This window comes from Sardina pilchardus, chromosome 22 (assembly GCF_963854185.1).
Source record: "Sardina pilchardus chromosome 22, fSarPil1.1, whole genome shotgun sequence".
NCBI lineage: Eukaryota > Metazoa > Chordata > Actinopteri > Clupeiformes > Clupeidae > Sardina > Sardina pilchardus.
This window is the reverse complement of record NC_085015.1, coordinates 20674268-20684363: the sequence shown is the minus strand read 5'-3', so window position 1 is coordinate 20684363 and position 10096 is coordinate 20674268. Positions and strand designations below refer to the sequence as shown.

At 41.8% G+C, this 10096-nt stretch overlaps 2 protein-coding genes across 2 annotated transcripts; both read left to right on the top strand.

Annotated features, from left to right (window-relative positions):
• Positions 1-1217: 1217 nt before the first annotated feature.
• Positions 1218-3328, top strand: LOC134069684 (uncharacterized). Its single transcript, XM_062525713.1, has 4 exons — positions 1218-2207; positions 2332-2392; positions 2587-3000; positions 3124-3328. The coding sequence occupies exons 1-3, from the start codon at positions 1218-1220 to the stop codon at positions 2799-2801; spliced, it is 1266 nt and encodes a 421-aa protein (XP_062381697.1). The 3' UTR covers positions 2802-3000; positions 3124-3328.
• Positions 3329-5164: 1836 nt separating this feature from the next.
• On the top strand, positions 5165-8973 carry LOC134069683 (uncharacterized). The gene is made up of 7 exons (XM_062525712.1): positions 5165-5258; positions 5623-5762; positions 6040-6374; positions 6948-7948; positions 8071-8131; positions 8324-8737; positions 8876-8973. The coding sequence occupies exons 1-6, from the start codon at positions 5241-5243 to the stop codon at positions 8515-8517; spliced, it is 1749 nt and encodes a 582-aa protein (XP_062381696.1). The 5' UTR covers positions 5165-5240; the 3' UTR covers positions 8518-8737; positions 8876-8973.
• Positions 8974-10096: the final 1123 nt, after the last annotated feature.

Sequence of the window (10096 nt, the reverse complement as noted above, 5' to 3'; positions counted from 1 at the left end):
TCCATGTGGAACAGCAAGGTCAGGGCAACTCACACCTCAGTATGCCCATTAATCATTGGAATGACTATCTTTCTTCTTCTTCTTCTTCTTCTTCTTATTAGTACAAGTGTAAGCTTTCAATATTTATTACATCGGTCATCTAGTGCATCCCTAAAGTAGAGCTTCCTGATTGTAAATCATGGCTAAATACAATCCTTGTGTGGAATTAACTCTTATTTTTAAATTTGTCAACCATGTGTAGTTTACCTTTACAGTACAGTTTTGCTAGATATCTACATGTCTTTATGCCTTGGAACAGGGCAAGGACGTCGGATGCCAAGAAGGATGGAGAGTTGTCCTTGGAGCAAGGAGATCTGAGTGTTTCAGATGAAATGCTTTTGGCTTTCGACAAAAAAGTGGATAAGATTATGCAAGAGTCTGTCCGTATACTCAATGGTGAACCTGTCTTAGTACAGGGACCCATGTTGGCTGAACGTGCCAAAGCCTCTGGAATATACCTGTCCGTTCCTTTGCTGGATCAGCTGACCGGCACTGAATTTAGAAATAGGGCAACCGAGAAAGTGAGTGAGGTTTTGCTCAGCACTCTTGACAGAGATTCCTGTCACACCAAAGCAGAGAGCCAGACAGACCTCTGTGAGCTTCCTGCCTTTTATCCACCTGGCACCCACTCACAGTCTGTTGCTGATGATCTTGTCGGTGATGTTATGGACTCCATGAATGAGGACTCAGGCCAAAACGTTCACTCAGCAGCATATGACGTTGTTGGATATGTCGTTGCGGAGATGAAGGATCTTGCGGAGACAACACTAATCATGGGAGGCGTCTCTATGAGAAGGATCTATGAAACAACACAAACCATGTTCAATACTGTTCAGAGTGCTGTGAGGGAATTGTTTTCCAGATCTATTTACTCGGATGGTAAACAGGAAGAAACAATGGCTTCTGCCAGACATGTCATTAGCCAAGTGATTGTGTCCATGCAGTGTCAACTTTCTGCTCTTAAGAGTGCAGAAGAGTTAGAGCAAATAGCACTGATTCAAAAGATCCTCAGTGCTATGTTGAGTGAAGTCCAAATGATTGGAATTGAAACAAAAAAGGACAGGTCACAAATCCCTCAACTGCCATTCCTTCGCTTCTTAAAAACAGTGTCGGACTCAGAAATTGAAGACCTAACCGCACTTCATGGTACTTCTGCTCCCCCTGTAGTGGCTGTCAACATGGAAGACTCTTCATTGTCTCCTCCAAGTGCATGTGAAGCCATCAGCAAAGTGGTGGACACCGTTTTGAATGGCGAAAGACTTGTTCCCATCCCCAACCAACCGGAGAAATTGATCTCTGAATCAAAAATGAGGGTATTCTCCCATGACATTGCGGATCAAGTCCAAAAGATCCTAAAAAGCTCTCATGGCCTCCAGACTATTTCTGTGCCAGTGGGGAAGAGTCTTTCAGACTCCATTCTCTGCAAGTTGCCGGCCAGAGCTGAGAGACAGAATGATGCTCCACCTGCATTTATTTACAGTTATGTAGAGCAGGCTGTGAAGCAACTGGTGTCATCGTGGTTGTTCCCTTCAGAATCTTCTGAGGACCGAGAACGTTCCCAGCAGAACCCAGAGACCTCAACATCATCCTGTGTCCTCAACATGATCACAGAAGTGATGGTCAAAGAGGTCATGGTGACTCTCCCCACAGAGTTTGAGGGAAATGTTGCCTCTGCCAACAGTGATGACTTCAAGAATGACTATGCCTCCCTAGTCTCCATGTTGGTCATTCGACTTCTGAAGAAAGTCGATAGCTTACGCCCTTCCATCGGCACCCGTCAGGACGGAGTTCCGGATAAAGTTCTGGATATCTCCAGAGAATTGATCCAGAAGATTCTGTGTGAGCTTCACACACGTTTTGGTATCACAAGTGATGAAAGTCATCCGCAGCAAGTGAATTTTCACCTGATGTACCGAAATGTGTACAAGGAACTTACTAGAGAGTTTGGGTCTGAAGATGTGCTGTGTTCTGCCCTGGAATCGCAAGATCCATCTTTTGAGTCCTCCCTTGTGGAGAAATTGACAGGAGAGATCGGAAGGACTTGTAGCCAAACCCACTTAGCAGTGTCTGCAGCCCTCCCTCCAGTTCAAGCTGTAAATGGGCTACAGGAAAAGACCAAAAAGAAGATGACCCCATCCTGGCTGAAGATGCCAACATTCAATTGGAAGGTAAAGTATGATGCTTATAATTGAGCTAATTTGTTCATGAAGTGTTGCACTAAACAATATACAGTACCACACACTTGTATGGTATACGTACATTTTACTCATGATATAGCTGTTTGTTCTTCAGAAATCAAAGAACGGAGCACGCAGTGTCCTTGACAGTGAGGGCTCTCTTGTTGCAAGCACAAGTAAGTTCATGATGGTATCTAAAGCATCACCTCAACTAGGTCTAACTATTTTCACGTTTTCCCTTTTGTAACAAAACCAATAGAGGATGTACAAAATGATCTTAATACAAATACAACAATAGAAAATAACCTGCTCTAACGTATCCAGTTTTGAATGAAGGATATATCAGAATTATGCACTCTGTTATTCCCAGGTTCCTCTCAGGTTCAGGCCATGAAGACCGAGCTGAGGGAGACTCTAACCGAGGACACCAAGGTTCCTGAGTGTGCAGCCGGCCGTCTAGAGATGGCTCAGGAGGAAGAGACCACAGGGTGCTGTTTCTTCAGGATGCCCAAATTCAAGTTCTCCTTCAAGGTAGAGTTCAGTTCATGTAATGCGTCAATGAAATGTGTCTATTTTGTGGACTAACTGTGATCTCACAGACTACTGAGTGAAGAACAAATCGGTTCAGTATGATGTGAGTATGCAGATGGAATATTTATTTTCTTTACAGTATTTGAATTTGAAATAATTATTCTATCTCTTTGTCAGAAAATAATGAGAGGAGCTAAAGTTGGCAATTACCACAACGTCGCCTCATTTGAAGAAAAGAACAGTAATGTGCCAGGTAAATAAAACAACTAAAAAATGTCCAAAGTCTGGACACATTCATGTATTCGTTCATTTTAGTTTTGATGGCATTTTTTGATACACGGCAAATTTTGTTTTTGTTCCTTTTTCATTTTTCCAGCCTGTGCACCATCCTCCTGTGAGACGCAGCTGAATGAGGAGCCCTCTGCTGAGTTGGCTGCTTCTGAGGGTCTCACTAAGCAGGATACTACATCTGGGCTGACCAACATATCTTCTCCAGAGATGGGACTTTCTGACTGAAATGTTTAAGTCACCTACACAACTAGGCAATCTTTTGGATCATTGGACTTTCATTTCCATCTAAAACTGACTGTGTATACTCAACTCTTAAATGTCATTAAACTTGTCAACCCATGCATATTGGTGTACTTTTGACACAATGTTATATCTTTGGATACAATGACAGTGACATAAAGTGGTGCAAGAAAGTTTGAGAATCCCCTTAAGCCATCACTTTAAATGTTTTATTAATTTCATAGCTGAAATGGTGCTGTCTCTATAAGATAACCATTAAATTCTACTCACAAATATGTCCCCAGCATAGAAAAGAAAATAGAATAGATAATATATGAAATAGATCTTGTAATATTACACCAGAATAACGTGTAATACATGTGTGATGGTTTGTCAAGACCAATCAGTCAAATCCACCCATCCATCCAAATCAATCAATCAATCAATCAATCACACACACACACACACACACACACACACACCAGTCTTTACACAGTATATATAAGCTCTTCTGGTCCGACCGTGGAGATGAAGACCAACCTGTCATCAACAGTCCCATCTATTTCTGCACAGAGACGACCTCGAGGAACTAGTCAGGAAGGAAAATAAATTCTTAAACAAGCCGCTAGACACTGAAATTATGTCATCCACCACTAACTCAAAAATTGTGTTCCCTAACACTTTTGATTGGCCACAAAATAGTGAGTGTGAAGCAGTCATCTTTTCCTCACACCTCCGTCTTTCAGAGTCATTCGACTTCTGGAGAAAGTTGATAGCTTAGGCTACTAAGGGATGCAGTATAGCGCCAGTAGAGGGCGCTCGTATTACAATCATGCTCATGCCAAGGCAAGAATTTACTAAGAAAATGAAAGAGTAGGCATTTGGCTGTCTTCAACATCTCGTTCCCTTAGAATGATATGGTTTTGTTCTGACTAATGTTTATTTGTTGGCTAGTCAGTGCCGTTAGAAATATGAGTTGTGGGTAGTGAAATGTAGGCCAATTTTGGAAGATGTGTGAGATGAGATGGTCAGCATCAAGGAAGTTGTTCGCTTTATGTTTGGAGCCTTGGAAAAGAGATCTGTAAGTGTCGTTTTCATTTGTTGTTCGTGCTATCAGAAATGCAATACTTACGTGAGTGTTTTTTTGACATAAAATAAGATAGCCTATGTTTACAATGATTATGTAAGAAACGTTTTCACATTATCAGTTGAACGGACTAGTTTACCGTAGTTAAACTAGCGGATTCGTGTGTTGCTAACTGATTGCTAAACTAGTCTGGTTCATGTGTGTAATGTGTTGATACTGATAGACAGTAGGCTAATTGAATAGTCATTGTATGCATTTTTTATTTGTTTAGTTTTACGAAATAAATATGATTGCAAACAAATGGAAATAAACGACTGTTTGGAATAGCAGTTCTTCATCCTGGAGCTCAAATAATCAAAAGCTATCATAGCCTGGGGACACAGGGCAGAATGTGTTTTATCGGACATTTCCGTCCAAATTGAGATGTATAGATATTCTTATTGACAGCAATAAGATGAGATGAGGTGTATATTGAAGTTGTAGGCCTAGGCCTATGCATTTTTGGACGTTAGTGTCCGAAGAGGTCACTCTGGTAAGGAATTCTTAAACAGGAAGCTCTCAGAACTAGGCCTACCCTGCATGCAGATAGCCTATGTAGCTATCTTATAATTATAAGGGGACGATTTACTGTAGAACAATTTCCCTTTAGGCAATGAGCCCCGAGCGTCTTTATATTTACGACGCACTACATTCTCTGCAGGCAGGTCAGGGCATTGTGACGTAGATCACCTGTTTCATTAGGTCATAATAGCCTGGCCCTAGTTTTCATGGTATTGTGTTAAATACTCTCAGACAAAACGTAACTTCATTTGAGCAGGTCGACATTTCGAGTTAGGCCTGTAACTTAGCTTAGTCATACTTAAAAAAAAAAAACCTGTTATCTTCCCAACCTAACAATGTCGGAGGGAAACGAGGTAAGCTCAAGAAATTAGTCCGACTCAAGAGCTAGGCTTATGTATTGTAAATATAGGCTATGGATTTGAAATGTTAAGATTTGTGATAACATGTCTTTCTGTGTTAGCTAAGTGATTATTACTGTACTGTTATTGTTACTAAAATGATTGCTGTTTCTTAAAGCCTAAGTGTAGGCGAGTTGAATTTTGAACAAAACAAACTGTAGGCCTATGTGCCTGTGAGACTAAAATCATCATCACAATATGTCATGCATATATTAGTCTTCAATGGCATAATGCATAGAGAACAAAAACAAACTCTCTAGTGTTCTTTATCCTTTAACATGCTGATGAAAAAGTTTATGGTCTGTTTTTGTTTACTCAGGGGACCAGAGAAGATGCTAGCCAGCTTTGTTCCTGCATAGCAGCGAAAGTGGTCCAGACCACTCGTCATTACCTGATCCCAGCCCTCAGAACGGTTCTATGTGTTCCTGTCACATACGTGTTTCCATGTGGAACAGCAAGGTCAGGGCAACTCACACCTCAGTATGCCCATTAATCATTGGAATGACTATCTTTCTTCTTCTTATTATTATTATTATTAGTACAAGTGTAAGCTTTCAATATTTATTACATCGGTCATCTAGTGCATCCCTAAAGTAGAGCTTCCTGATTGTAAATCATGGCTAAATACAATCCTTGTGTGGAATTAACTCTTATTTTTAAATTTGTCAACCATGTGTAGTTTACCTTTACAGTACAGTTTTGCTAGATATCTACATGTCTTTATGCCTTGGAACAGGGCAAGGACGTCGGATGCCAAGAAGGATGGAGAGTTGTCCTTGGAGCAAGGAGATCTGAGTGTTTCAGATGAAATGCTTTTGGCTTTCGACAAAAAAGTGGATAAGATTATGCAAGAGTCTGTCCGTATACTCAATGGTGAACCTGTCTTAGTACAGGGACCCATGTTGGCTGAACGTGCCAAAGCCTCTGGAATATACCTGTCCGTTCCTTTGCTGGATCAGCTGACCGGCACTGAATTTAAAAATAGGGCAACCGAGAAAGTGAGTGAGGTTTTGCTCAGCACTCTTGACAGAGATTCCTGTCACACCAAAGCAGAGAGCCAGACAGACCTCTGTGAGCTTCCTGCCTTTTATCCACCTGGCACCCACTCACAGTCTGTTGCTGATGATCTTGTCGGTGATGTTATGGACTCCATGAACGAGGACTCAGGCCAAAACGTTCACTCAGCAGCATATGACGTTGTTGGATATGTCGTTGCGGAGATGAAGGATCTTGCGGAGACAACACTAATCATGGGAGGCGTCTCTATGAGAAGGATCTATGAAACAACACAAACCATGTTCAATACTGTTCAGAGTGCTGTGAGGGAATTGTTTTCCAGATCTATTTACTCGGATGGTAAACAGGAAGAAACAATGGCTTCTGCCAGACATGTCATTAGCCAAGTGATTGTGTCCATGCAGTGTCAACTTTCTGCTCTTAAGAGTGCAGAAGAGTTAGAGCAAATAGCACTGATTCAAAAGATCCTCAGTGCTATGTTGAGTGAAGTCCAAATGATTGGAATTGAAACAAAAAAGGACAGGTCACAAATCCCTCAACTGCCATTCCTTCGCTTCTTAAAAACAGTGTCGGACTCAGAAATTGAAGACCTAACCGCACTTCATGGTACTTCTGCTCCCCCTGTAGTGGCTGTCAACATGGAAGACTCTTCATTGTCTCCTCCAAGTGCATGTGAAGCCATCAGCAAAGTGGTGGACACCGTTTTGAATGGCAAAAGACTTGTTCCCATCCCCAACCAACCGGAGAAATTGATCTCTGAATCAAAAATGAGGGTATTCTCCCATGACATTGCGGATCAAGTCCAAAAGATCCTAAAAAGCTCTCATGGCCTCCAGACTATTTCTGTGCCAGTGGGGAAGAGTCTTTCAGACTCCATTCTCTGCAAGTTACCGGCCAGAGCTGAGAGACAGAATGATGCTCCACCTGCATTTATTTACAGTTATGTAGAGCAGGCTGTGAAGCAACTGGTGTCATCGTGGTTGTTCCCTTCAGAATCTTCTGAGGACCGAGAACGTTCCCAGCAGAACCCAGAGACCTCAACATCCTCCTGTGTCCTCAACATGATCACAGAAGTGATGGTCAAAGAGGTCATGGTGACTCTCCCCACAGAGTTTGAGGGAAATGTTGCTTCTGCCAACAGTGATGACTTCAAGAATGACTATGCCTCCCTAGTCTCCATGTTGGTCATTCGGCTTCTGAAGAAAGTCGATAGCTTACGCCCTTCCATCGGCACCCGTCAGGACGGAGTTCCGGATAAAGTTCTGGATATCTCCAGAGAACTGATCCAGAAGATTCTGTGTGAGCTTGACACACGTTTTGGTATCACAAGTGATGAAAGTCATCCGCAGCAAGTGAATTTTCACCTGATGTACCGAAATGTGTACAAGGAACTTACTAGAGAGTTTGGGTCTGAAGATGTGCTGTGTTCTGCCCTGGAATCGCAAGATCCATCTTTTGAGTCCTCCCTTGTGGAGAAATTGACAGGAGAGATCGGAAGGACTTGTAGCCAAACCCACTTAGCAGTGTCTGCAGCCCTCCCTCCAGTTCAAGCTGTAAATGGGCTACAGGAAAAGACCAAAAAGAAGATGACCCCATCCTGGCTGAAGATGCCAACATTCAATTGGAAGGTAAAGTATGATGCTTATAATTGAGCTAATTTGTTCATGAAGTGTTGCACTGAACAATATACACAGTACTACACCCTTGTAGGGTGTAGCTTTGCCTTTTACTCATGATATGTGTTCTTCAGAAATCAAAGAATGGAGCACACAGTCGCCTTGACAATGAGGGCTCTCTTGTTCCAAGCACAAGTAAGTTCATGATGGTATCTACCATCACCTCAACTAGGTCTGACTATTGTCACGTTTTCCCTTTTGTAACAAAACCAATAGAGGATGTACAAAATGATCTTAATACAAATACAACAATACAAAATAACCTGCTCTAACGTAACCAGTTTTGAATGAAGGATATATCAGAATTATGCACTCTGTTATTCGCAGGTTCCTCTCAGGTTCAGGCCATGAAGACCGAGCTGAGGGAGACTCTGGCCGAGGTCACCAAGGCTCCTGAGTGTGCAGCCGGCCGTCTAGAGATGGCTCAGGAGGAAGAGACCACAGGGTGCTGTTTCTTCAGGATGCCCAAATTCAAGTTCTCCTTCAAGGTAGAGTTCAGTTTTTGTAACGGGTCAGTGTAATGTGTCTATTATGTGGACTAATTGTGATCTGACAGACAAGTGAGTGAGGGACAAATCGGTTGAGACTGATGTGAGTATGCAGATATAATATTTCTTCATTAATCAACATCTGAATTTGAACTAATCCTTCTCTTTCTTCATCAGAAGATAATGAGAGGAGCTAAAGTTGGGCATTACCACAACGTTACTTCATTTGAAGAGCAGAACAGTAATGTGCCAGGTAAATAAAAACAACTAACAAATGCAATCCAAGTCTAGACACATTCATGTATTCATTCATTTAGATTTCTTGGGATTTTCGTTTTGATGGCATTCTTTGATACATAGCAAGTGTTGTTCTTTGTCATTTTTTTTCTAGCCTGTGAGACTCAGCTGAAGGAGGAGCCCTCTGCTGAGTTGGCTGCTTCTGAGGGTCTCACTAAGCAGGATTAGATTGCATCTGGACTTGCCAACACATCATGTCTAGAGATGGGACATTCTCACAATCTACACAATCTACACAACTATTATCATAGTCATTAAACATGTTTCATCAAACATGAGACCAGTTTCATTGAACATGTTACTCCATGCATGTTAATTTAATTGGGATACAATGTTTTAGATACATCTAGTGACTTTTGATTGAATTAACTTACTCGTTTTGTACTTTTTTCCTCAAAGGGAAGCACCCAATTGTATTTAGTGGATGCTTCACCATCATTTGACTGTCTGAGGATAATATATCAATGAAACCCCAGAGCACTGACAAGTAAAATATGAGTTGTGATATAGTAGACATCTTGCTGCCATTTTTAAACTTGTGTGTGGGTGACTAAAGCAGTTACTCTCGGTCAACACTCGGCCAGCGATGTCTAAACTCCAGATGTGTGTGTGTGTGTGTGTGTGTGTGTGTATGTGTGTGTGTGTGTGTGTGTGTGTGTGTGTGTGTGTGTGTGTGTGTGTGTGTGTGTGTGAAAGAAAGAAAGAAATAGAGAAAATGAACAGTGTTGTTGCCCTCCTGTTAGGATGCATCATAACCCAATTACTTAGGGTTGCAGGATGTACACTTGAATTCCAGAAAGAGCCTGTTGCAGATACGACTCTTTGTAGGCTATTCTTGAGAACAGGAAATTGCTTGTCACACTAAAGGCCTATTCATGTATCTCAGAGGCATCATTACTGAAAATCACAAGGACGATAGTGGGTGTACAAGCTTCTGTCAAGAGAGTGTTTTGATGTGTTTAGGAAGCGTCTTTGTTTTTATTATTCTCACTTATCTAAAACAAAGCACTGGTCAGAACACAATTGTGTATCATGATGGGCTTATGACTTAGGGTAAATTGAATAGCCTGCATATTGATTTGCATGATCATGTTGGCACACCATTGAAAGGCATTTGTTCTACCTTTCTACATGTATTCTTAGTTAAGTGTGCATGTCTCTATTGGATGCCTTTGAAAAGCACTCCAAAGTTTTTGACCTTTGCCGAAGTCAATAGAGCCAGCTGGCAGGTGGTCGAAGGAAGGGAGAGAGAGAGAGAGAGAGAGAGAGGGGGGGGGGGAGGTCAGGAGAAAGCAAGGGGTTGCAGCGAGAAACA

Bases quoted from the DNA above. Each gene is read 5' to 3' on its own strand.
- LOC134069684 (XM_062525713.1), top strand. From the start codon at position 1,218: ATGGAAGACTCTTCATTGTCTCCTCCAAGTGCATGTGAAGCCATCAGC. The intron at 2,208-2,331 runs GTAAAGTATGAT...TTTGTTCTTCAG, and splicing joins TGCCAACATTCAATTGGAAG to AAATCAAAGAACGGAGCACG. The intron at 2,393-2,586 runs GTAAGTTCATGA...TGTTATTCCCAG, and splicing joins CTCTCTTGTTGCAAGCACAA to GTTCCTCTCAGGTTCAGGCC.
- LOC134069683 (XM_062525712.1), top strand. The intron at 6,375-6,947 runs GTGAGCTTCCTG...CTCCCCCTGTAG, and splicing joins AGAGAGCCAGACAGACCTCT to TGGCTGTCAACATGGAAGAC. The intron at 8,132-8,323 runs GTAAGTTCATGA...TGTTATTCGCAG, and splicing joins CTCTCTTGTTCCAAGCACAA to GTTCCTCTCAGGTTCAGGCC.